The following is a 26,730-nucleotide window of genomic DNA, read 5'->3' on the forward strand; positions in this document are numbered from 1 at the left end:
CGTCTGTGTTCTATTTTTATATTACAAGAGCCCTGTTATTCTTACTACCTCACTATAAATGAACACTATATTTATGATCACGTGTTACAAATGCGCGTATTGAAGATATATGCACCAGAGAAACGTGGGCGCCGTCATCTTTAGAATATTATTAAGTGTTGTGAGAGATAAAATGACCCATCCACATATTTTTTTATACCACTTATCCACCCTGCTACACAATAATTTAATAAAAATAGCACACACATTAATAATTAAGTGACATTAATGAAAATGTATTGGAGTATCAAAGTAACACTTTAAAAACGCAGTTGTATCTGAAAACGAAAAATGTAAAATTATGCATCTGTGCGAAAGTAGCCTACAATTCAAACATATTATATAGGTCTATGTATTTTCTAATTGTGTTTTTAAGTTGGGACATACGTTGTCTAAAATAAGTTCTCTTGTTTTTCCATCATTGTTTCTATTTAATAAATGGTTAAATGTATGTACTCAAGCTTGACCTAATACATTTTTAATAGTTTTACATCACCGTGTCATGATTACACACAAAATCTTTTAGAAAGTTTGATTTTTCACATTTTATGATGTCCAAAAGACACAGAATACAGGACCCAAACACTGTGTATAGTTTACTATAGTGACTGACCCAAACACTGTGTATAGTTTACATCTGGAAGACGTATTTTTAAGAGTGTTTGCTCATCTGCAATAAGTCTACAGGACGTTTCCTGTCAGATGTCAAATAGACGTTTAGAAGATGTCAGTTTCACATGCATTCTAAATCATTAGGCTACATCTTAAAGACATCTTCTAAACAACTATTTGACATCTGACAGGAAACGTCCAATAGACGTATTACAGATGAGCAAAAACACTCTTAAAAATACGTCTTCCAGATGTAAACATCACATCAAATAGACTTGTGCTCTCTGCGTATTTTGTGTCAATGTTCACTATTACGGATGAGAAGCAGCAGAGGGAAGAAGATGAACTGGGATGTGTACCGTCCACACATCTTTATGGCCCCTAGAATACATTGGTTCACTGAGCCAACGCGGGTTTGAGAGTCTTGTGAGGTATTTCACACTGAGTTCAGTCAAGCAGGCCGCAGTCTCCAGCTCTCTCATCTCTTCACAGGGAACATCCTCGGGACAACGCCATGTCTCCCCAACGTCAACCAGACCTGCACATATGCATTGGATTATATAGATAGACTAGACACACAACCAGTGTTGTAGTCAAGACCATCTCACTCGAGTCCGAGTCGGAGTCGAGACCGAGACCAGAGAGAGTCGAGTCCGAGTCAAGACCGAGTCCATAGAGAGTCGAGTCCGAGACCAGAGACGGTCGAGTCCGAGTCGAGACCGAGAGACCAGTGAGGGTTGATTACCTAATTTACTTTTATTTACTAAGAGAATTTTTATTTTTTTTTACTGAATTTACTTAGAGTTTAAAAAATATGATTTTCAATATGAAATATGACAATCAATTTAAAGAAATATTTTATTAATATACATCAATAATCATAAAAAATATTTTGAATTGAACTCGAGTGGACTCGGGAATAAGTCCGAGTCCTAAAAAAAAAATGTTCGAGTACGAGTCAATTCCAAGTCCAAATGCACACGAGTCCACGACAAGACCAAGACCATTAAAATATGGTCTCGAGACCGAGACGAGTCCGAGTCTCGAGTACTACAACACTGCACACAACCCCAAAATTCATTTGCATATGCAAATAATAAAGATGTGGTTGGGTAATGCTTGCTTGAAGCATTAAACAGTACTTTAATATTTAATATTCACCTGCTATAACACCACGTCCAAACCTGTCTCCAGACAGCAGAAGTTCCTCCGTTTGCTGGGTTGTCATTCCCAGCCTTTCAGTGAGGATGAGTCTCCAGTCCTCGTCTTCCCAGTCCTTCTGAGCGATGTGAACGGCTAGAGTGCAGTTCCGCATCTCTGACAGCAGGGGCCGCCAGCGGCTCTCTATCGTTTTCACGCCATTCAACACAAGGGTGGCGTACGGCTGGCGAAATGACAAGCAAGCCACCTCTAAACTCATCCTGAGAATACGCTATTGAACTCTTTATCTACAAATAACACGTTTTAAGTAAGTCGTAAGTACAGCACATTCCCGCTAGTGGTGCTTTATCCAATAGACATAAGGATAAGATTTGATCTGATGTACGACTGGATAGAGAGAGCGCTTCCTGTTTTTAAAATGTGTCTCAAAAAAAAAGACGAGACACTGTTATAAAATAAAGGACTCATGAAAGAAACAGCGCCCACTAGAGCTAGGACTTAAAATGATAGTTCAACCAAAACATGACATTCTGTCATTATTTACTTTCCAAACCTGTATGAGTTTCTTTCTGTTTAACACAAAAAATATATTTTGAAGCATGTTGGTAATCAAACAGTTTGGTAATCAAACTATGGAAGTCAATGGCTACAACTGTTTGATTACCAACATCCTTTAAAATACCTTCTTTTGTTTTCAACAGAAGAAAGAAACTCATACAGGTTTGGAACAACATGAGGGTGAGTAAACCATGACACAGTTTTTTTTTATTTTTGGTTGAACTATCCAACTGAAGCAAAACAAACAAACAAACAAACAGTAAATAAAGTATTCATCAATTTATCCTTGGTTACTTTTATTGTATTTCACAGTTGGATTTTTTTGTTTTACAAAATTCTATCGATGCAACTGACTCACTGGCCAATGGAAGATGATTCTGAACCACAGCACCAAAACATGTAGAAATTATTTTGGACCAAACTGTCTAACATTAAATAGAACATCTCATTCGTTTAGTCAGTGACCCATAACAGCTTGTTCCACAAGGTCACTTTCTCCCATGGTTGAACCTCGTGCCTCCAAATTCTGCTCCAATTCCCGAATCTGTCTCGCAAAGGCTCAGGAGAACTGTGCTCGCATCACTCCATCATGTCTTCCTCTGTTCTTGCAGCTTTCGGGCCTGATGAGTGACATGACTCTTTTAGTGGAGAACTATCGACCTTTGTAGTGTTTCCAGCTTTCTCAGTGTCTCAGTCCCATCAGTACGTGCTTTCATGCCCCGTGAGTATGTACAGGTTGCTCATGGCAGACGGATCATCCGTAGGAGTACTTTGCAAGATAATATCCCTGTGGAAACATTATATCATTAGTAAAGATGACATTTTTTTGTTTTTGCTCAACCACAGTGCGAAAACATACCTAGTTGTTCCCAAAACCTGAAAAACTCGACTTCTATCTGTGATCTCCTGGGTAACCTGAAATAAAAAGCATCATTTTTTTCCTTCCTTTCTCATACATCAGGGAATCCATCATTGTAATAGATGTCAGGTTTACCTCATTAGTTTGTAAACTCCTTCCTTTCAGACCATGTTTCCAGAAGGCAAGGACACTGTCCTGTAGGCAAACTTTAAAGACAGCCACATTACCACCAGATCCAACAAAATGATGGCTACATCTGACACGACTTACCCAGCGTCTGAATGGAAAACTCAAAAGCAAGCTCCGAGTTCTTCTGATGGCTCGGACACGCCTGCAGATTCACGACCTTCACTGTGTCTGAAACAGAATGGTTCGTTAATGGATTCGGTTCATTGGTTTGAAGGGGTGTAACAATACAGTACATCACACCACAATATATGTCGCAATACGAAAATGCATCATTGTGGATAGTGAAAAGACTAATTAAAAATTACTGTGAGAAAAAAATGAAAGTTTTAGTGTCAGTACTACAGTAAACTGCTATATATAATGTTAAATGTAATGTATAATAATGCAATCTGGGAATATTTGTGGGTCCTGATAATGCCAAATGTCTGATGTAACCAGTAAATCACTTTTGACCTGAAGGATTTTTCTAGTAATATAAGGAAAGTGCTATTGAGCATAGATAATTATGTATGTAAATATGACTTTTTAGTGAGGTTGAGAACGGATGAATGAATTAATTGATAGATGTTTTTGAGTGACTAATTATAACATTTTATATTGTATATTTTGTATTGTAATTCACCTGCTCGGGGACTGCAGATGGAAACTAGCTTAAGCTAAATCTAGTGCAAAGCATCTTTAATTAATGATTTTTTTTGCACATTGTCCATGACTGTTGAAATAAATAAATAAATGAAATGAATAAAAAGTGGCCTACATTATTTTAAATGCATCTAACGAGTGACAGGGTGGAAGCATATTCGTTTAAAATAATTTTTTCAGCTTCAGAATCCTGAAAATTTATTTTCTGGTGTCACTAATTGTCCATGCCTATTTATTTACGCCGACCATGTAATATCAAATTTAGCATTTTATTCAAACTTTTACTATATGTCTTGGAGTATCGCAATAATATCGTTGAGGGTATTGTTACACCCCTATTGGTTTGTAAAAACACAACAATCGTATTGTCAATAATGCACCTATAATGGAAGTCTATGGGGCTAGACACTGCACTGAAATAAATTATGAATTTCTGAGTTTAAATAAATTTAGATATTAGTGTGTGTGTGTGAGGGTATTTAAAGGTGCTTTTCCATTAAAATGTACCAGCTCGACTCGGCTCGCTTTTCGCACCGTTTTCCATTGCAGACAGTACCGCCAAAAATAGTACCCGGTTGTCATAGCGACGCCTTGCTGCCCTATCAAGCTCTCATTGGATCCTCTCTTCGGCCACCAAACAAAGGAAAGTCTGCACCTCCTCGTTTGACCGAGTTGCCATAATAATAGCAGTAAGTTTAGTAACTACACTCTTAGAAAAAAGGGTTCTATATATGTAGCATAGGGTTCTTTACTCGACTCCAAATGACATTTTATGCTAAAAAAGGTTCTATAATGACAAGAAAGAACCCGTTTGGCACAAAAAAGGTTCTTTATAGGCTATTATTCATTCATAAATTACATTATTCTGCAATATTTTGTAGTTGTAATTAAATTATTGTTTATTAAACTTAAAGGGTTAGTTCACCCAAAAATGAAAATTCTGTCAGTATTTACTCGCCCTCATGTTGTTCCAACCCCGTAAGACCTTCGTTCATCTTCGGAACACAAATTAAGATATTTAAGATATTAAGATCGCTTCTGTATACTAGTCCATAGGCTTCTTGAGGGAATGACACTTGCTGGCCTCCAAAAGTCATTAAAGACATCGTTAAAATAGTCCAAGTGACTACAGGGGCTCAATCTTAACTTTATCAAACGACGAGACCGGAGACGGGTGTACGTGATGACGTATTGACGTAGTGTGTGTGTGCGCGTTGGGTGCTAATTCAACATGGCAGCGCGCTGCTGCTAGAAAAACAAACGAACTTTTTTTTCTTTTTTTTTTTCCCTCACTCGCTTTTTCAACTACAAAATCAACCGTTTTAACCCTAACTTAAAACCTGGATTACAACTCGGACCTGGACCAACTGGAGTATTACATTGACCACCACTTCAACAGACTCTGCAACGTTACAATGGGCCGATCACGCAAAGCCAAAAAACCACGCATTTCGGACTCTCCCTCATCAACCGATTCACCGCCGTCACCAACATCACCATTATCCACTCCGATCAAAACAAACTGCTGTTCCGACATACTCCTATCAATCAACGAGCGCTTATCAAACCTGGACTCTAGACTTTCACTAATCGAAGTACTGCACAAAGAATTTCAAAACCTCCGCCACAGCCTGGAATACAGTCAACAGCAAGTCGATTCACTCACAGAAGAAAATAAATCACTGAAAAGCTCCGTGGACACACTCACTGCAAAACTTTCAACTGTAAACACTCAACTTACCTCCGTCATCACCGAGAACAAAGCCATGCAAGAAACCATCCTGGATATACAGTCACGCAGTATGAGAGACAATTTAATCTTCTCCGGCATTCCCGAATCACCCACCGAAGACCCCGAAAAATCTGTTAAGGACTTCCTGGTTAATCAGCTCAAACTTACACCGGAGACTGTGGCGCACATCACTTTCCATCGCGTTCACCGTTTAGGACAGAAACACATCAACTCCACCCGTTCCCGCCCCATCATCGCCAAATTTGAACATTTCAAACAAAAAGTACTGGTTCAGCGACAAGGACGGCAGCTCAAAGGGACTCATTACGGACTCAACGACCAATATCCACAAGAGATCATCCGCAGACGTAAGCTACTTTTCCCCATCCGCAAGACAATGATCAACCAAGGTAAAAAAGCAATCATCACAGTGGACAAATTATACATTGATGGACAATTATTTAGAGACAAAGACACTACTCCCTGGCTTTACTGATTATTGATAATAGCAATGTAACATTTCCAATCCGTTTATACTCAATTTATACTCAATTCATAATCCTCATATTCTTTTATTAAATCACTTGCACCACGCACGCACATTGTACTTTAAATGCACCTAAATAACCTTGCTCAATGTTTATATGTTCTGTCGTTGGTTATAGGTATCTATGTTTTCCCTGTTTTATTTGTCATTTGTTGTTATAGATTTACACACACACACACACACACACTCAACCGCATTCACATCCACACACACAGATTTATACTCACACAAGGTAACTATGAAATATACAATATAGGTTCATGCATTTGAAGTTCATAACTTGGAATATTCGTGGAGTTGGTTCACTAACAAAAAAAAATAAAGTTTTAAATTACCTACAAAATACACAAGCAGATATATGTCTAATACAGGAAACACACCTCTCACAATATACACAAAATAGCTTAAAAACTACACATTTCAACCACTGTTTTTCCTCCCACTATAATTCAAAACAAAGAGGAGTATGCATCTTAATAAACAAAAAAATACAGTTTAACCACCATACAACCATTTCCGATCCTGAAGGCCGTTTTATCATTATTAACATTTCAATCAATAATAATCCAATCACAATTGGCAACATCTATGGACCAAACTCTGATGATTCCTCCTTCTTTGCAAATTTCTTCTCCTCTCTTTCAAACATTTCCAACGGTCCAATAATTATAGGGGGAGACTATAATACTGTAATCAATCCATCATTTGACAGGTCAAAACATACAGGTAAATCTCCGCAATCCTCCAAAACAATAAAGCAGTTCATGAGTGATTTTGGTCTTTGCGATGGTTGGAGGCTACAACACCCACTCGCCAGAGAATACACCTTTTATTCTAACGTTCACCAAACCTACTCCCGCATTGATTTCTTTCTAGCCAGTAATTCAATCATACCAAATATTTTAGAAACCAAAATACATCCGATCACTATCAGTGACCACTCCCCGGTAACTCTCACATGGAACCCATCTGCAATACAGAAGCACCCCACCAGATGGCGTTTTAATACATCACTATTGAAAGATCCAGAATTTGACAGTTACTTCAAAAGAGAGTGGACATCCTTCCTTGAAGTAAATGACTCTCCAAAGTCGTCAGCATCACTGCTCTGGGAAACATGGAAAGTAGTTTTACGGGGGAAAATTATATCATATTCAGTACATAAAAAGAAAAAGGACAGAGAAAAAGAAGCACAACTGGAAGAAAGAATAAAAGAACTAGAAATTTTACACGCAAATAATCAATCAGAAAGCATCTATAAAGAAATTAGAGAAAACAAATTTTTGCTCAATGAAATAATAAACAAAAGAAACCAATTTCTGATTCACAGGCTCCGTCAAGAAACTTTTCACCATAGCAATAAATCCGGAAAATATTTAGCCAGTCAAATTAAAAGAAATAAAGAAAAAACAGCTATAACCTCCATCAGAAACTCGGCAGGGAAGCTAACCAATTCACCAGTTGAGATAAACAGGACATTTCAAGATTACTATACTAAATTATACTCATCCGATCTTGATCCGAACCAAGAAGACATAACCCAATTCCTCGATAACATCATTCTACCAAAACTCAACATGGAACAAATAAACACACTAGAATTACCAATCACAGAAAAAGAACTTCACTCCGCACTGAAAAGCATGCAAAATAATAAAGCACCAGGTCCAGATGGCTTCCCTGCTGAGTTTTACGAACATTTTTGGTCAACCTTATACCCACTATTTAGCAGAACAATAACAGAAATAAAACACAATGCAAAGTTCCCTTCCCACATGAATACAGCACTTATATCACTCATTCCTAAACCTAACAAAGACCACACCTTCACATCTAACTATCGCCCTATCTCACTCATAAATGTCGACATAAAAATTATTAGCAAAGCATTAGCCCATAGAATTGAACAAATTATACCATATATAATCCATCCTGATCAGACTGGCTTCATAAAAGGTAGACATGCATCTAATAACACCCGCAGATTATACAATTTAATGCATTACTCATCAACACAACAGAAAGATACTCTCATTGCCACATTAGACGCCGAAAAAGCTTTTGACAGGGTCAACTGGAAATTTTTATTCACCACGTTACAAAAATTCGGCTTTGGAGAGTCATTTATTAACTGGATCAAGATTTTATACACATCACCATCGGCCACAGTCACAACGAATGGACTAACATCACAAAGCTTCGCACTGCATAGGGGGACGAGGCAGGGATGTCCACTCTCTCCATCCCTATTTACCATTTTTATTGAACCTTTAGCAGCAGCTATCCGTCAAAACCCAGCAATCAAAGGTATTGAAACACCACAACAAATACATAAAATCTCACTCTATGCAGATGATATCCTACTATATATACAAAAACCCCTAACATCTACTCAAGAAATAATTAAAACAATCCAGTCCTTCTCAAAAATATCCGATTATGCAATAAACTGGAATAAATCCTCCATCCTCCCTTTACATAAAACCAAATGGGATGTGGCACCCCATCAATCACCAATACCTATTTGTCAAGATCACATCATTTACTTAGGCATTAAGATTTCCTCCAGACTGTCAGAGTTGGTAACACTCAACTTCACACCACTACTAAAAAAAATAGAAGACGATTTGCTCAGGTGGCTCAACCTCCCAATCTCCATAATCGGCAGGATAGCAGCAATAAAAATGACGATTTTACCAAAAATTAACTACCTATTCTCAATGATTCCAACCCACCCCACACTCACCTGGTTTAAATCACTAGACTCCATTATAACTCACTTCTACTGGAAAAATAAAACGCCAAGGATAAAACTCACTACACTACAAAAGAGTAAGGTTCAAGGAGGACTAGAAGCACCAAATTTCCAATATTACTCAATGGCTAACCAACTGCAATACATATACAAATGGATTCACCCCACCCAATCTGATATTATATGGCTAGATATAGAACAATCACTATGCAAAGAATTAAATATAGCTGACATACCGTTCCTCACCAAATCAATTAAACAACACACATGTTTTAATGCAGTAACTATAGCCTCCACTCTGACAGCCTGGTGGAAATTTCACCAAATCACAAACTCTACATTAGCTCCATCTAACCTCACTCCACTATGGAACAACCGTGATTTTATAAGCAATAAAAAAACATTGAATTTTCACACATGGGCGGAAAGGGGTATCACCCACATTAAGCATATTTTCAAAGCCAACACATTTAAACCATTTCCACAACTGGCTCAGGAGTATAGCATCGAGAACAACGAATTTTTAAAATACCTACAAATCAAATCTTCTGTCCTGGCAAAAATAAACATCAGAGATACAAATTTAGAACTTCCACCGGCAATATCAGACATGGTAAACATTTCCTCTCCAAAAAAACTGCTCTCTAAAATATACAAAATTATCTCAAATCAACTTCAGACTATATACTTACCAACAATAAAATGGGAAAATGATCTTTCAATAGCCACTGATGCCAACTTCTGGACCCAAATCTGTAAAAATGTCTATCTCATGTCCAAAAATGCGAATCTTCAGTTAATACAATACAAAATAATCCACAGAACACATTACACAGGCAATAGATTAGCTAAAATGGGTTTCACATCAGAAGTTTGCACACATTGCAATCAAAATTCTACAGACACATACATCCATGCAACCTGGCACTGCACTCCAATCAAACACTTTTGGGAAGAGGTCACACAATCACTATCCACTATAGTTGGCTGCCACATCCCATTGTCGCCTTCCCTTTGCTTGCTGGGGGACCTTACAATAATCACTGATAAAACTATAAACTCTAAAATACTCCTCATAGCGCTAACCATCGCCAAGAAAACTATCCTCATGAACTGGAAAACCAGAAATAAATTACACATTAACATTTGGAAAAATCTTATTACAGACTTCATTGCAATGGAACTCGCATCTCCCCTTCATAATTACACATCTGAAACTGACCTCTACCGTCCAACACTTTCTGACCTCTTACAGCTATGAATCCCTTCTCTGTTCTTAACTCAGTTTATAACCAACCCACGAATATTTGTGCATTTTAGTTGTTCGAACTTGTTTTTGTCATCATTGTTATTGCTATCTTTACTGTCACTGTTATGATTACTATTTTCACTTTTATTTTATTTTTTGTTGTTTCATTGTTGTAATTGCTGTTGTTGCTGTCTTTTGCTCTCACCGTTGTGATCACCACTGCCATCATCATTGTCATTCATTATTATTATTATTATTATTACTACTATTATTATTATTATTATTATTATTATTATTATCATCATCAATATTGCCATTGTCAATGCTGTAGAATTAGAATGTAGAACTAGAATTAAGCGTCATTGTCATCATTAATGCAATAACTTCCCCCTTATCTCTTCATGGGTTTTTAATGCACCACAACATAGAAAAGGAGAAAAAAAAAAAAAAAAAAAAAAAAAAAAGAATAAGTATATTTGGATAAACATCGCAAACACCAAGGCAGGCAAGACAGGCGAGAAGTAGTTTCAACGGGACAGCATCTCTGGCCCAATTTGAGACATTCTCGCACTGTACTCCCTCTTTTAATGCACTTTAGACATTGCACATAACACACACACAAAAAAAAAAGAAAAATATAGAAAAGATAGGGACTGAAGAGATGTGGGGGAAGGTTGTCTTATATTATATTATATTATTATATTATATTATTATATTATCATATTTTGTACAGGATTGACAATGGCAATTGTTACATAGGAGGAAGGATGGAAATAAAAATCTACAAAAACAATATGGGCAGTATGGTGGTAGTGGGGAGTGATGGTAATGACAATGGTAATAAATAATAAATGGTTACTTTGTGTACACACGCATACACATACCCACGCTCATACACGCTCACTTACACACTTAGATCAAACACTTAATCACTCTTGCCACTGCTGGAATTATGGATTTACAAGATTGCTCACTACTGCACTATGTTGGTTTGTTTGTATGTATGTCTGACTGTTAAATAAAAAAAAAAAAAAAAGAAAAGTTACATTTTTGGAATAAGTTTTGAAATAACCGATCGTTTCGCATGATAAGACCCTTATTCATCATCTGGTGTCGTTTAAAGACATTTGAAGCTGCACTAAAACTCTCATTTGGACCTTGAACCGTTTGGACCCCATTGAAGTCCATTATATGGAGAAAATCCTGGAATGTTTTCATCAAAAACCTTAATTTCTTTTCGACTGAGGAAAGACAGACACGGACATCTCGGATGACATGGGGGTGAGTAAATTATCAGCAAAAGTTTTTTTAAAAGTGAACTACTCCTTTAATGTCAATGTCATCGTGGCAATGTAAATCATGTAGCTTATTGGAAATAGTTTTTGTATGCAGTACAGTGACTGATCTTTGAAGTATCCCCACCTGGCGGACTTTGTGGAGTGTCATCTAGGTGGATGATGTCAAAATGCATGTGTCCAGTGGTGTCTGTTTGGCTGGGACGGTCTCTCACCCCCACACACACCTGTGGCAGCTCTTCCGTCTCCGTTACGAGCAGCTCAAAGATGGGCAGGGACTCCGGCAGGACGAGAGCAATGTGCTTTGTGAGGGAAAGACAGGAGAGTGATGCAACAGCGCAGATATTTTCACCAACCATCGCTCTGATCTTTCACTTCTCACCTTGAGCTGCATGAACTTCTGCAGAGGTTCATACCACATTAGAAGGATTAAACCAGATGGCACAGCGGCACACAGAAAGACGCTGTCGGTGTAGGGGTTTCGTACTAGAAGCAGAGAGGTCAACATTAAGATGTGCATAGAGAATGATTCACACACTCCCACAGGGGTCACTGGTCCTCACCCACACTGCATCTTCTACAGCCCTTGGTGTCTGGGATTTTTACTGACATGGCGTACTTCCTGGAGAAAAAAAAAGAGAGAATTACTGCCAATACGAATAAATATTATTCTTAATAAATATTCGCTAAATTTGACACTTTCATTATATTTGTATTAAATGTATAATACATTTTATTTGAAATAATACACGTTATTTTAAATCCAGGAAACTATATGCACGTTCAAAAGTCAATGTTCAAAAAAGACGATAAAGACATTTATAATGTTGCAAAATGTTTGTATTTCAAATCAATGGTGTTAACAAAGTAAAACGGCTTCCAAATAAATAATAATGAGCAGCACGACCGTTTTCAACATTGATAATAATAAGAAGAAAAGTTTCACCAAATCAGCAAATTAGAAACATTTCAAGGATCATGTGATTGAGAATATTTTACAATATTACGGTTTTACTGTATTTTTGATCAAATAAATGCAGCCTAGGTGAGCAGAAGAGACCTTGATTTTTAAATCTAAGTTGAAAACATTTCTTTTCTCACAAGCGTATGACTGAGCTTTTAAAATGAGCTATACTGTGCAGTTTTACATCTGTTTATTTATTTTTATTTTGTATTAAATCTTTATTATCTTTTTTGTGCATGTTTGTATTTGGTATTTTATCATGATGTTTTTACTTTTTGTAAAGCGCATTGAATTACTTTGATGGGATGAATTGTGCTATATAAATACATTTGATTTGATTTGATTCACATTTACAAAAACATTTGTTTTATTTCACTAACCCCAAAACGTCAAACTTTTGAACAGTACACACACACACTTTTGAACATTCATTCAGCTATATACTTTTGAAGTATACATATATATATATATATATATTAGGGCTGTCAAACGATTAAACGTGATTAATCGCATCCAAAATAAAAGTTTGTGTTTACATAATATATGTGAGTGCACTGTGTATAATTATTTTGTATATATAAATATACACACACATGCATGTATATTTCAGAAAAAAAAATATTTATATATAAAATATTTATATTTCTATATAATATAAATTATATATAAATCTATATAAAGTATATACATGAAAATATTTCTTAAGCATGTGTGCGTATTAATATATATATAAAATAATTATACATAGTGCACCCACATATAGTACGTAAACAAACTTTTATTTTGTATGCGATTAATCGCGTTTAATCGTTTGACAGCCCTAATATGTATATATATACATATATATGTATATACAGTATACACACACACACACATTTTGACAAATCTAACAAAAAATTGTTTATAATTATGTTAAAAAAAGAGTTTATTTAAATCTTATTGTAAGCTTATTTTCTTGGTTCTCCCAAGGTTTTTTTCTCCATCCAATCTGATGGAGTTTTGGTTCCTTGCCACTGTCGCCTTGCTTAGTTGGGGTTATTTAATATTTAACAATATTATTGATCTGTGTTGTACTACTTTCATGTTATCACTGTGAAGCTGCTTTGATACAATCTGTATTGTGAAAATCGCTATATAAATAAATGTGACTTGACTTGACTTGTTGTATTGTAATCTTAATTAGTATTTTAGGTTTTTAGAGTGTCTCTTTCGACCAATAATTGTGCAACTCAATATAACCTCATGAATGAACATCATACGGACTTAACCATTCACGGATAGATGTGACAAACCTTGCGGTTATCTTCGTGCTCAAGCGGTGTGCGTTAATGGCCAGATGTCCCTGTCTGCGCTGCATATTTCTGCGGTACTCAAACAGCGCTGGCAGACTGTGAGAAGTCAACTGGGAGGACTTTCCTGTGGACAGACGAGAGCGGGGAACCAGACAGACAATTCATGAGCACATCAGATCTTTATAGATTGAATAAGGTCAAATTAATAACGCTGGACATACCTGAGACGGACATGAGAACGTTGTTCATCACGTACAACCAACTGCACCTCTGAGGAAGCAACTGGAAAAGAAACATGGGATATTTGCTCTAGTAAATTATGGAAGCTTGTTTCCACCTCAGAGTTGAAATAATTAAATAAAAAGGTAACTTAATTGTATTATGCAACTTTAAAATATTTGTTTCTCTAAGTTGGAAAGAATTTAAGCATCTTCTGAGTAAGTTAACTGAGTAAATAAAGATATCTACCTTCTCCATACTGTCCTCGTGGAGCTCGTTGAGGTTGAGGGTGTAGATGCCCTCCTCAGCACCCAGCAGAAGGTATTGATCTATGGGGAAATATCAGCAGACAGAAACCTTCACAAGTAGGGTTGGGAATCGAGTATCGATTGGAACCGAGACTAACTTTTCGTTTTTCCCGGAATCGTTCAAAAGTTAAAATTTACGTCGGCGATCCAAAGTGTGGCTTCACTTTTCTAAAAATAACGAAATCTCGGCAAAATGCAAAATTTGTGACAAAAGGAGTATTTTTGCAGAAGGAGTATTTCCTTCAGAAAGGCCGTTGGTTAGCAAGGTTAGCTAAACTTTTTTGACCCTGCCTCTTAAAAGAATCGGAATCGAGAATCGTTAGGAACCGGAATCGAAACAAGGAATCGGAATCGTTCAAATTCAAACGATACCCAACCCTATTCACAAGCATGTTTTTACATACACAGTCTTGACTGAAACTGTGTTGTTATCGCTAGCTAAATCTATTAAAAATGTATTTAAATGAAGCTCAAATAAAAGTATTCGACAAAAAAAAACGTCAAATATAATGTCTAAAATTTACATTTACATTACATGGTTCAAGTGAACCAATTCTTTTCCTCCCATGTGGCACAGAACGTGCAAGAAGGAAAAAAAGCGCATGGATCCTGATATTCTCCGATCGGTTTCAAGGCTCATTCATATGTGGAAAAAAAATCCGATATGAATCACGGACAGATTGGATATTTCCCAGTCATGCATTGTTGTGGCAAATGACGTCAACGTCAATCACATGACTCTTTTCAATGGTGCAATAGAGAATGAAAGCTCAACCCAACGTCTTGCTGACTGACATACAGTCGTGCGGATTATTACAATGTCCATTTCCGGGTCAGTAAGTCTACCTCGGGTTGTTTCGCCACGTAAATACAGATATCGGTCAACAATATAATCAACAAATCAGAATTGGACATCAAGATGTAAGTTGCAATTTACTTTTCTTCCCTATTGTGATGTATAAATAACTCTGGCCTTACCTCTGGTCTTTGGCAGAACCCATGTCACAGCACAGTGAGTCTTTAACGGACAGCCGTTGAATACTTTGGAGAAGCAGGCCCCCATCTGGAAAACAATTTAGGATTCATTACAGAGCGATAAGAATCAAATTAAAACATGCAATTGAATTTGAAGCGCATGATTCTCTGTACTTACATGCACTTGTGGTGTAGGTGGCAGTCCGTGGACAACGGCTGTCTGGAGTCAATGAAAACAGAATAAAGGGTGAGAGAGCCATGAAAGGCAGATTTTCATCAAGTTCTGATGTGGTTTGACTTGACCTGTGTAATGTTTAGATCTACTTACTGCGTCGTCTGCTTTCCGTCTGAGAGTGCTCCATTCTGGGGAGAGAGGCGGGTCAGGTGGGGGGAAAATATTCCTGGGTCCTCCCGGGTCTGGAGCGAGAGAGCTCTCTGCTATCAAACCTGTGATCAAACATAGCACTGGTATTATTTGTGTTCCAGAAAACTACATTATTGTCTCTGGAGTGGTGTGGCCTGATGAAAACCAAAAGGTTCAAACCCTGAAAGTGCCATGCAGTTTCTAATGTGTTTTTAAAGTCAAAATTGACGTTTTCCGTTTAAAATGGATCACAGATTTTTATGACTTCAGCTTCTGTCCAATCAAATGCTCTGTAGACTCTAAAGTGTCCCGCTCCCTATGCTATACATACCACCTGGTCATATCGGTTTTAAAGACCTGGATATACTTCAAGCGAAATCGAAGACGGAATTGTGTGACGTCGTTTCGAAACAAAAACAGGCGGAGTTTGAGAAAGGAACGAACTACCATTGGTACGTAGCGATTACTTCATTACTTGAAGGAGTAGTTCACTTTTCAAAAAAACTTTACTCACCCCCATGTCATCCAAGATGTCCATGTCTTTCTTTCTTCAGTCGAAAAGAAATTAAGGTTTTTGATGAAAACATTCCAGCATTTTTCTCCATATAATGGACTTCAATGGGAACCAAACGGTTCAAGGTCCAAAAGACACTTTCAGTGCAAACTAAAAACTGTACAAACGGCTTTAAACGACTCCAGACGATGAAAAGGGGTCTTATCAAGCAAAACGATCGCTCATTTAATAAATAAATAACAAAGTTTAAGTTTTATAAGCTCAAATGCTCGCCTTGCTCTGTTCTGTGACGCACGTTCGTGACTCTCCTGTTCGAACTCGTTCATCAAAATGATCAAATCTTTTTCCGAGTCATTTGGTACATTCAAAGAATGAAACAAACCAAATGACTCGGGAAAAAGATTTGTTCATTTTGATGAACGAGTTCGAACAGGAGAGTCACGAACGTGCGTCACAGAACATTTGAGCTTATAAAACGTAAAACTTTTTTATTATTTCTTTTAAATGAGCGATCGTTTCGCTTGATCAGACCCTTATTCATCATAAAAGTAATCCATACGGCTCCAGGGGGTTAATAAAGGGTTTCTGAAGCTTCTGAAACTTTGTCCATATCCATATTTTTAACTTTACAAACTATAATCAGTAGCTCCGGCAACGGCCGTACAGGAGTCTAGTCTCGGCGGAAGTGTGACCTCTGACCTGGCGTGTCTCACGCGAGTGCACAGGTCAAACACGTCTGTGTGTTTCCATTGAAAAATAATGGAAAAGTAGCACAGTGGAATTGAAAAATGCCAAAGTGTGGTCATATGTTCATACCTTCAGTTGGTGTTGAACAGAGGGAACCCAGACTGGTGGAATGACTGAGGAAGGAGGAGGAGTCTGTGAAGAGGGAGGAGTTTGTGAGGAGTGACAGGTCAGACAGCGTTGAACCAATCAGCAAAGCCGATTCGCTGAGTGCGGCAGGCTTAGAGTCAGGGGCGGAGTTCTTCAGAGGGGTGGAGCCAATCAGAGGTCCTGAGCAGAGAGCGGGAGATAATCTCCCCTGATTGGTTGTTGATGGGGGAGAAGAGACCACTCTCTTCACAGTCCCATATTTGTCCTCTTCATCCAGTGAGTGCTGTGGATTAAACAGAGTTGTGTTATTCCAGAAGATATTTGACTTTTACACACTGTTTTTATTTCTTTGTTCCTTACCGCAGCTGAAGAGCCCCTCTTTATAGTCAAACTCCTGCAATAGAGCAAGGAAAAATTAGACATTTCATAAGTTATTTTGACTAAGTTATATTTCTCATGTTATTAACAGTAAAGAGGTTGTAGATTTAATCTTAACTTTACATGGACAAACAGAAAACTTTATTTACAAGACCGATCGCAGTACTGACTATTTGTTTTCCCAAATAAAAGTAACATTTTGTCCCAAAATTATTCAACACTACAATACAAACTCGTCTTTTCCAATACAAAATATATACAGATGTTTAAAACATCCTCAAAGGATATGATATTTCTCTAATAAGCAAAACTGTAAGTTATCAACAGCGAGGTGACCTACATAAATAAATAAATGTAATAATTATAATTCTCAGACTACGGGGCATTATGGATATAGACCTGTTTTGAAAGAAAGTATCTTAACTTACTGAAATTTAAACAAAAATCTGATTAAGAATGTTTTTTGCAGTTTACTTTTACAATGATTAATAGTTTTTTTATTTGTATAGATCTGTGTCAAAACATAACAAGTCAGTTTACCTTTCCATTAAGGCCTCTTCCACACATTCTAACAAACTCCTGCAAAATTAAAAAGGAAAATAAAACAATGCAATTCTTAAAACTCGTGCTCATGAGAAAGATCAAGTCTTAGCTAAATTTATATATATTCATCACATTAGATTTTTATCAGTGATTGACAGATGTCAAAACCCTCAGCCAGTTAATGTTTTTGGATGACCTATACGTTTGCACACCACTATCAACATTTACAAAAATCATATTATATAATATATATATATATATATATATATATATATATATATATATGTATATATATATATATTTTTTTATATATATATATATATATATATTTTTTTTTTTTATATATATTTTTATATTTTATATGTATATATATATAAAACCCACGGTGAGTCCTTGTCCGCACTGATTGAGCTCCAGTCATCACACGCCCCCTGATGAAGAACAAGAAACCAGTCAGTAATTCAGTACTCAAAAAGTAATTCAAAAAGTAACATGTACTCTTTACATATGACTGAAACATTATTTAAAGGAAAAGTTCATCCAAAAATTTAAAAATGTCATCATTTACACATTTCTTCCATGCAACACAAATGTTTTCAAGTTTGGTGTTTTGTGTCCATTTTGTTATTTTATGGAAATGGTTTGCTTCCCATCATACAGGTTGGGAAACTATAATGATGACTGAATTTTCATTTTTAGGTGTACTATCCCTTTAAATACAGTTCAAATGACTTGGATACATTGGACAAAGTAATTCAAATTTAATTCAATTGTTTAATCTCACCAGATCAGGAGAGGGATCCGTCTCCTTTCTCATCGGAGGCCAAAACTTCACTTGATCAACTGGAAAACAGAAAAAGCGAATCTCTTGAGCCAAAATGGCCGCATCCCTCTCACATACAACCGTGTGGTAGGAGTATAACGTGCCACTTTCTATAGTATTGTCTTAAAATGCAGATTTGGATGCACTCTCATTGATTTAGCACACAGACATGAACCTAAAGACACACACACAATACGTCCTTTCATAGCTCTAGAGTGGCTTCTCAGTTACAATAGCCGCCGTTGTCCAGTTAGCCTTGGCTTGTGGCCGTGCCTTGCTGTAATCTACCAAACCACAACAATCACTCTCACTGCCTAATGCCACATTCTTGTTCACTCCTGATTAGCCGCTTGGTACTTGTGAGGTGAGGTCATAACATTCATATATTACTCTACAGTTCAAAAGCATATGCATCTTGAATAATAGAAATGAAATAAAAGAGACCTTATTCCTGAACAACTGAAAATGTGCTCCAAAACTGATTTTTTTTTTTTGTAACATTAAAAGGATACATTGATGATTGATTATGTTACCATTGTTGGGTTTTGTGTATTGTGCATGCGTATTGTGTATTGCATGCTCTTTGAGGTGGTGACCATAGACCTCCATTATATGACTGACAGACAAGAATGCTTTGAAACAAAGTCACCTAAGGTAAGGTAAGCTAAAACACACCAAAGATTTATTTCAAAGTGAACTATCCCTTTAGACAAAAACAAAAATCAACTATTGAATCAAAGTGAAGGCCTCTCTTTTAGATACTCAAAAAATGTTTTTGAACAAATGTAAATATAAAAATGATCTCTCTGAAATCGTATGCAATAACATATATACTAGTAAAACTGGTTGTTTTATTGTGTATTAGAGTATGAACAGGACTCACATTGCTCCTCAGACAGAGTTCTCTGAACAGCATGTTTTGCTAGAGAATGAATCTTGTCAGGTAAGACACTGCAAGTCTGTAAACACACACACACACACACACACAAACTCTATAACCATAAAGACCTTTTACCTCACAGTAAACAAGCACTGTTAAAATTGATATATCGCATGTCAGTTTAAACCATGACACTGTTTATGTGATGTGTTTGAGTTTTTTAAAGGTGAAGTGTGCCATTTTTCAATTTCAACCAAATGGAACTGCTAACATAATTATTCCTGGGTCAATGACAAATTCATTCTCAGAAATGCACTTTTTGTGTTAATATTGGTTTAATTAGTTTTTGAAAAACTTTATACATTTTTTAGTTTTAATTTAATTACTCAATATAATATTGTGTCTTCAACACGTGTACATCAGTGTTACTTTAGTATCATTGATACACTATTATAGTTTTGAAGTTGAAATAATTTTTGGTTTCATTTTAAATTTAATTCAAGTTATATTGTACATGTACATATTGTTTTTTAGTTGTTGTAAGACTTTTTAGGTTTTAGTTTTGTATGGAAGCTTGTTTCAGCAACGGAATAAAAAAAGGTAATTTCAACTTTTTATCTCTCAATTTTGTCTTTTTTCCAAAATTCTGAGTTAAAAACAAAACAAAACATATATATATATATATATATATATATAAACATTTATTGCATATTTATATCTCTCAATTCTTAGAAAAGAAGTCAGAATTTTGACATTTTACTTGCAATTAAAATGTCACAATTATCTTTTCTTTTCTTTTTCCCCCATGCCTGAAACAAACCTCTATAGTTTGGGTTATTTTAGTATTTTAATTGAAACTAAATAAAAATGAGACTAGTACAACTTTACTACTTGTAATTACCCACATTTAGGCTTATATTTTATGTTTATTTTATTTCAAGTAATCCAAATGTTTTTAGTTTTAGTTAACAATAATATCCCTGGTCTAGAGATCATTATTACACATTAATTTGATTATTTCCTATTTAATAATAATTATTTAAACATCACAATATGTTTAGGGGTTGCACCACATCGCAATTTTCAATTTTTAAAATATTTATATTTTTACAAAATGTGTTCATTCCTCATCTTTTTACAGTTTTCAGGGTTTTTTTCCCTTCATTTTGATGTCAATATAGTTGTATCGCCCGGGCATTTCCAACTTGATGCTGCTCAAAAGTAATTTCTAAAGCACTTTCAAGTCGATTAATGTACGAATTGCTAAAAAGTGAATTTTTGAATGAATGAAAATAATAGATCTAGACAAACTGAGCATTATGTCATTGACCCTGTTTGACTGCTCAAACAAACACAGCTTGATAAGCACAACAGTCACAGTAAGTCAGTAATGGATCACTTATATTCCTCTCACGCTGAACTAGGATTGGAGAAAACGCTGCATACTTGAGCTTTAATCTTAAAAAGATCTAAAACAAACTGTTTCCCCATTTTAAAGCGAAATCTCATTTATTGCCCCCCATTCACCTCCAGGTCGCTCTCATCCATAGTGTGTGTCTGTTGAAGATCAGGGTTATTGACTGTGTCCAGCAACTCTATAGCCAGGTTACGTGTGAGGAGCTGCGTGACAAAAGCATGCTGAAAAAGCCAAACAAAAAAAAGGGTCATTGTAATAAAGCTAGGCCCTGAAATAAACAAAGTTTTGGTCAGCAAGTAGCCAACCTGTAGGAGTTTTTCTGCGGTCGGCCTTTTCCGAGGACTCTTCGTGAGGGCCATTTTGATGAAATTGTGAAATTCTGTGGACCTAATAATGCAAATGAACTTGCTCTCATTGATTTCGCAAACTGAATAAAATGCAAAGATGAGATGATACTTTTTATTTAAATACCATTTGCTCTTGTCCTTCAGTTTGGGAGGCTGAAAACTGCTCTTGGACATCAGCATCAGAGCTCTGAGGGCATAATAACAAAAACTTTGCTATTCTTCACAGCCACCAAATCTATTCCAAACCAAGTTCAACACAATCTAATGTTAGAAGTATTTGACATTTTGGCATATTGGATGGCTAATTCTGCTAATAAATACATTGGTGTGTATTTATATATATAAAATAATTATACACAGTTCACAAACTTTTATTTTGGATGCGATTAATCGTTTTACAGCCCTAATTATTAATCATTAAAACAGATGAAATTGCACCTTTAACATCGTTACTTTTTAGTGTGATTCTCACATGATGTTAGTGTGTGTGTTCAAACCTCATAGGATGTAGGTCAAACATAGGCGGTTGCAGCTCTGCTAGTTCAATAGCTGTGATGCCCACCGCCCAGATATCACACAGCTGGTTATAACCCCCTTTCCTTTCCACTGCCGCAACCTCCGGGGCCATCCTGAGAGAGAAAGTCATTAAGTTATATAAGAAAGAAGCAAAAACATACATGCCTACCTCGAGCTACCAAGCAAGCAATACAAAATATTGTGCAAGGCCTGGTTGTGGAAGAAGACAGTCGCTGCTTCCAAGTCTTCAGTGCGAGACGCCAATAAAAACCGAGCGTTTTTGAGCTAAGCTCAAAACTAGGGTATGAAATAGCCTATTGCTTATTAATTTTGATGTTTTTTTATGTAAAAACCAAGTAAACGTCATAAGCTGACCTCAGACAACGATATAAATATTTTTAAAAAGCCAGTTCATGACCCCGGGTTGTTCGTTTCAGAGTCACACATTCGGGTGTTCGGGTCTAAATGGACCCAAAGGGCGGGATTCATATTTAAAAAAAAAAAAAAAAAAAAAATCATGATTTTTTTTTTACTCGTTTTTTATAATATTTTTTCTTTTCTTTTTTGGTGTTTTGAGAAAATTTCAAAAATAAAAAAAATGTATAATTAGTATTAATTAATGCAATAATTATGACAAAATTTCCCCCCATTGAACATAATAGAAAAAAATATTGGAAAAAAAAAAATTTAAAAAAAAAAAAATTTTAAAGCTGTATTTCATTTTAGAGTCAAGCCTAGGCCTCATAAAAGCAATAATTGAAAAGAGATGGATGGCATCTGGTGGACAAACTGAGCATTTTAAAAATGCAAAACACATGTATAATCTGAATTTTTGGTGTGTGTGTATAAAAGTGAGTGTGTGTGTGTGTGTGTGTCTGTTTTGCACTCTTGATGTTTTGATGTCACTGTTGTGTGCTTTTTTTCAAGATCGTGGCTGATTTGTAGATTGTACGCACAAAAAAAGCTCAGTATTTTCACATTTTTGCCAATTTCCCATTCATTTTCCATGCGGGTCCATTTGGACTATTTTTTTTACAACCACTTAGACTACTCACATCCTGTCCCCAATTTTTTTGGGTGTTCAAATACCAAATACCAACAAAGTCACCAAATTTCGGACCATTTCGAGGAAGCTGTGATTTAAAAAAAAAAAAATTATATAAATTCTTCAGGTCCATTTGGGCCGAACAACCCCAGAGGGTTAAGGTAGAAACTTTTTTATTAAAATATTACTTTTTTTAATGTACTTTTTACTAACCGATGGCAATCTTTTGAACTCTAAAAGAAAGTGTTTACAAAAGTAGCATATCTTGGTGACTCACCAGTACGGCGTCCCGATGAAGGACTTTCTCTTAGCAACAGATGCGTTGATCTCAGCTGCCACTCCAAAATCCGCTGATAGACAGACGGAGGGGAGACAAAAGGCCATATTTAAGAGATTTATGGAGTATTAGTTAATATATGCGTGTGTGTGTGTGTGTGTCTGAGACAGGGGTAAACCCAGACTGACCTAGTTTGACATCTCCTCGCTCTGTCAAAAGAATGTTGGCACCCTGTGGGCAACCAGTAATGACACAATGAGCACATCCACGCTATCATCTCACATGCATCATTGTGCTACAGAGAGATATACAGATACAGACTCATATACACATAGTGAACTACTAACTGTCACTGCATGCCAATGGCTAATTGATTTGTAAAATTACTTTTATGTCTCTATGCATTTTTCCTGCATGATGGAGATGATGTAGTCCCTGTAAACAGATGGAAAACAATTGTGAAAAATACAGCAGAAATTGTTTAGATTGATTGTTAACTCGCCACCAAATTCGAGCACTGGTCGCTGCTATTTAATTAAAATTGCTGCAGTGTTAAAATTTTGAAACATTGATTGATTCAGAGTTAAAAGGGGATTAAGAATAGTGTGAAAAGACAACCGATCATTAACAACATGAGCCTAAAGTGATGAAAAACTTGCCAGTATACTCACCTGAAGTGTCTCTCTGCTCACATAGGCTATCTGTCTCTCTTTCAGAGGACCAGTGACTGCACAAACACAATGACCTTATTCAGACTGATGAATTACAATATGAGCATTAATCCTCTTTCAGGCAATCTAAATAACAACAGAAAGCACTGCAAACGAAATGAGCCTTCATACAAATACGGAAACAATGTATTTGCAGTGCTAATAATGTCCTAGTACAGTAATTGTAATTATATGCATTCATGTAGCACATTCATTATTACATTAGATATGTCAGTTTTTGAATTGTACCGTGGTAAATGTCCTGCAATGATCCTCCTCCACAAAACTCCATGCAGATCCATAACTTGTTATTTCTGTGGAATATGAAGGAGTTCATTTTTAGATTTACTTCAGTATCCTATTTATTAGTGTCCTGGGGGGCTAATTATTAGTCTTTATTTCAGACCCATGGGTCCAAACCAACGAGAGGTAAAAACGATATAAATACTGTTGGTTTTCTCACACAAACCGCTCGTTTCGTGTCTTAGGCCATCAATGTGTACTTACATTTACCAGTCATTAAATCATGTTTAATTTGGACTTCTCTGTGTATGCTCTTTGAGGTGGTGACCATAGACCTCCATTATATGACTGACAGACAAAATATCAAAATTTAAACTACTGCGGAAACAAAGACGCCTACATATTGGATGCCCTTGAGGTATACCAAAAATTAATTTCAAAGTGAACTATCGCTTACTACATTTAAAACTTGGTCCTCTTTGGTTTTAACAATCATGACCACGCTCTTTTTTTAATATTACATTTAATATCATGCTGCACACCATAACTTGAACATACTCGAAGCAGCTGTTGTAATCCTGCACTATAAGGAGACGTAATAACTAAATCATCAGCATACACTAAAATAACTAACCTGAGGTAGCTGCCGAAATAGGCCACAATGTTTTTGTGAGTGCAATCCTTCATCATGGTTATCTCATGCTGAATGCTTGAAATATCATCACCTGACAGAAACAGAAAAAGAGGACTTGTCTTTAATCTTGCTTTGCTATCATGTTTTCAACATTTTGCCTTCCAAAAAAAGGGATTTGCAGGATTAAAAGATTGATCTGAAACTCAGATGCTGCAGTGAATAAGGCTCTTATCAAGCGAAACGATCGCTCATTTAATAAATAAATAACAAAGTTGAAGTTTTATAAGCTCAAATGCTCTCCTTGCTCTGTTCTGTGTGACTATCCTGTTCGAACTCGTTCATCAAAATGAATGAATCTTTTTTAATGTCATTTGGTTCATTCAACGAACGAAATGAACAAATTGACTCGGGAAAAGATTCGTTCATTTTGATGAACGAGTTCGAACAGGAGAGTCACACAGAACAGAGCAAGGCGAGCATTTGAGCTTATAAAACTTCAACTTTGTTATTTATTTATTAAATGAGCGATCGTTTCGCTTGATAAGACCCTTATTCATCGTCTGGAATCGTTTAAAGCCCTTTTGCACTGAAACTGTCTTTTGGACCTTGAACCGTTTGGACCCCAATGAAGTCCATTATATGAATGTTTTCATCAAAAACCTTAATTTCTTTTCGACTGAAGAAAGAAAGACATGGACATCTTGGATGACATGGGGGTGAGTAAATTATCAGCAAAAGTTTTTTCAAAAGTGAACTACTCCTTTAATATGTATTTTTTTGGGTGAACTATCCCTTTAAATTGTCAAGGGGTGCATGAAATTAATATTTTAGGTCAGAGGGGTTCGGTTGACAAAAAAGTTTGGGAATCCCTGCAGTAGTGGATAGTTTAAAACTATTTCAACATACAGAAATTCCATAGAGTTACATATATTAGAAAAAAAAAGCAAATGTCAACAGTTGCTAAAGAAGTAATGGGTTTAAACTAAAGACGGGTTTAGAAAAAGAACATTTTCCCATTTTAAAATACGTTCAAACTAACTTTATTTACATTAGATTGACCACTTAAATATCATCCACATCTACTGAAAAGGCCATATCAATACAATGCAAATGAGATTTATTGAAAAATAAAGTTTTTGACTTACCAGGGTCCAGTTTGACCACTTTAATTGCTGCGATGACTGAAGTCTTAATGCTACGGGCCTATAAGGACAAAGAAACAAAGTTGGTGCATTATGGTGTTGACATCAAATCTTTGCATCATTCAGTTTAAGACAAATTTCCTCCTGGTTCTTTTTTAAGGTCGCTTGTGACACTAAAAACGGTTGTGTCATGTCACTTTCAAGCTCCTACATTGTTTTTTGTGGTTGCAGTGGATCATAAAAAGCCAGTGCACAAAGAACCACAAGTATTTGAATACATTCACAAATACACACTACCTCTTTGACATCTGACTGGTATCAGTTCCAGCTTTTAAAGGCCTTATAATATTTTAACATGAAAGAAATGTGATTGTCTAATTCACTACATCACAAGAACCGGACAGTTGACTTCCATAATAATGAAAGTAAATGGGGTCCAAAAATTGTTTTGGTTACCAACATACTTCAAAATACCTTTTTTTGTGTGTGTGTGTGTGTGTGTGTGTGTGTGTGTGTGTGTGTGTGTGTGTGTTCAGAAGAATAAAGAAACTCAAACAGGTTGGGAACAACATTAGGGTGAGTTTATGATGGCGGAATTTACATTTTTGAGTGAACTATCCCTTTAAAAAATGTGTCAAAACATCTGCCACCACTGAAAACCATCATA

At 36.2% G+C, this 26,730-nt stretch overlaps 2 protein-coding genes across 2 annotated transcripts in view; both read right to left on the reverse strand.

The window, feature by feature from the left end:
* Positions 1 to 848: 848 nt before the first annotated feature.
* LOC120482026 (protein EOLA1) lies at positions 849 to 2,223 on the reverse strand. The gene is made up of 2 exons (XM_039675944.2): positions 1,813 to 2,223; positions 849 to 1,189 (listed from the first exon to the last, which is right to left on the reverse strand). Exons 1-2 carry the CDS (start codon positions 2,069 to 2,071, stop codon positions 963 to 965), a joined length of 486 nt encoding a protein of 161 aa, XP_039531878.2. The 5' UTR covers positions 2,072 to 2,223; the 3' UTR covers positions 849 to 962.
* Positions 2,224 to 2,634: 411 nt separating this feature from the next.
* map4k6 (mitogen-activated protein kinase kinase kinase kinase 6) overlaps positions 2,635 to 26,730 on the reverse strand; it is a 29,865-nt gene continuing 5,769 nt past the window's right edge. Inside the window, exons 2-31 of the mRNA XM_039677297.2 lie at positions 26,067 to 26,124; positions 24,922 to 25,012; positions 24,294 to 24,358; positions 24,006 to 24,061; positions 23,722 to 23,769; positions 23,523 to 23,565; positions 23,335 to 23,407; positions 21,994 to 22,125; positions 21,621 to 21,683; positions 21,455 to 21,536; positions 21,260 to 21,370; positions 19,736 to 19,811; positions 18,814 to 18,872; positions 18,414 to 18,460; positions 18,027 to 18,065; positions 17,469 to 17,502; positions 17,091 to 17,391; positions 15,725 to 15,843; positions 15,575 to 15,616; positions 15,400 to 15,484; positions 14,363 to 14,442; positions 14,116 to 14,176; positions 13,895 to 14,018; positions 12,202 to 12,260; positions 12,021 to 12,124; positions 11,766 to 11,940; positions 3,500 to 3,586; positions 3,365 to 3,435; positions 3,230 to 3,285; positions 2,635 to 3,157 (exon numbers count right to left, since the gene is read on the reverse strand). Coding sequence (XP_039533231.2) covers positions 3,070 to 3,157; positions 3,230 to 3,285; positions 3,365 to 3,435; positions 3,500 to 3,586; positions 11,766 to 11,940; positions 12,021 to 12,124; positions 12,202 to 12,260; positions 13,895 to 14,018; positions 14,116 to 14,176; positions 14,363 to 14,442; positions 15,400 to 15,484; positions 15,575 to 15,616; positions 15,725 to 15,843; positions 17,091 to 17,391; positions 17,469 to 17,502; positions 18,027 to 18,065; positions 18,414 to 18,460; positions 18,814 to 18,872; positions 19,736 to 19,811; positions 21,260 to 21,370; positions 21,455 to 21,536; positions 21,621 to 21,683; positions 21,994 to 22,125; positions 23,335 to 23,407; positions 23,523 to 23,565; positions 23,722 to 23,769; positions 24,006 to 24,061; positions 24,294 to 24,358; positions 24,922 to 25,012; positions 26,067 to 26,124 — 2,529 coding nt within the window. The 3' untranslated portion in view covers positions 2,635 to 3,069. The remainder of the gene's footprint in view (positions 3,158 to 3,229; positions 3,286 to 3,364; positions 3,436 to 3,499; positions 3,587 to 11,765; positions 11,941 to 12,020; positions 12,125 to 12,201; positions 12,261 to 13,894; positions 14,019 to 14,115; positions 14,177 to 14,362; positions 14,443 to 15,399; positions 15,485 to 15,574; positions 15,617 to 15,724; positions 15,844 to 17,090; positions 17,392 to 17,468; positions 17,503 to 18,026; positions 18,066 to 18,413; positions 18,461 to 18,813; positions 18,873 to 19,735; positions 19,812 to 21,259; positions 21,371 to 21,454; positions 21,537 to 21,620; positions 21,684 to 21,993; positions 22,126 to 23,334; positions 23,408 to 23,522; positions 23,566 to 23,721; positions 23,770 to 24,005; positions 24,062 to 24,293; positions 24,359 to 24,921; positions 25,013 to 26,066; positions 26,125 to 26,730) is intronic.

The sequence above is a fragment of the Pimephales promelas genome, chromosome 19 (assembly GCF_988280905.1).
Source record: "Pimephales promelas chromosome 19, fPimPro1.hap1.1, whole genome shotgun sequence".
In the NCBI taxonomy this organism is placed as follows: Eukaryota; Metazoa; Chordata; class Actinopteri; order Cypriniformes; family Leuciscidae; genus Pimephales; species Pimephales promelas.

Bases quoted from the DNA above. Each gene is read 5' to 3' on its own strand.
- LOC120482026 (XM_039675944.2), bottom strand. From the start codon at position 2,071: ATGAGTTTAGAGGTGGCTTGCTTGTCATTTCGCCAGCCGTACGCCACC. The intron at 1,190-1,812 runs GTGAATATTAAA...GCATATGTGCAG, and splicing joins TGGACGTGGTGTTATAGCAG to GTCTGGTTGACGTTGGGGAG.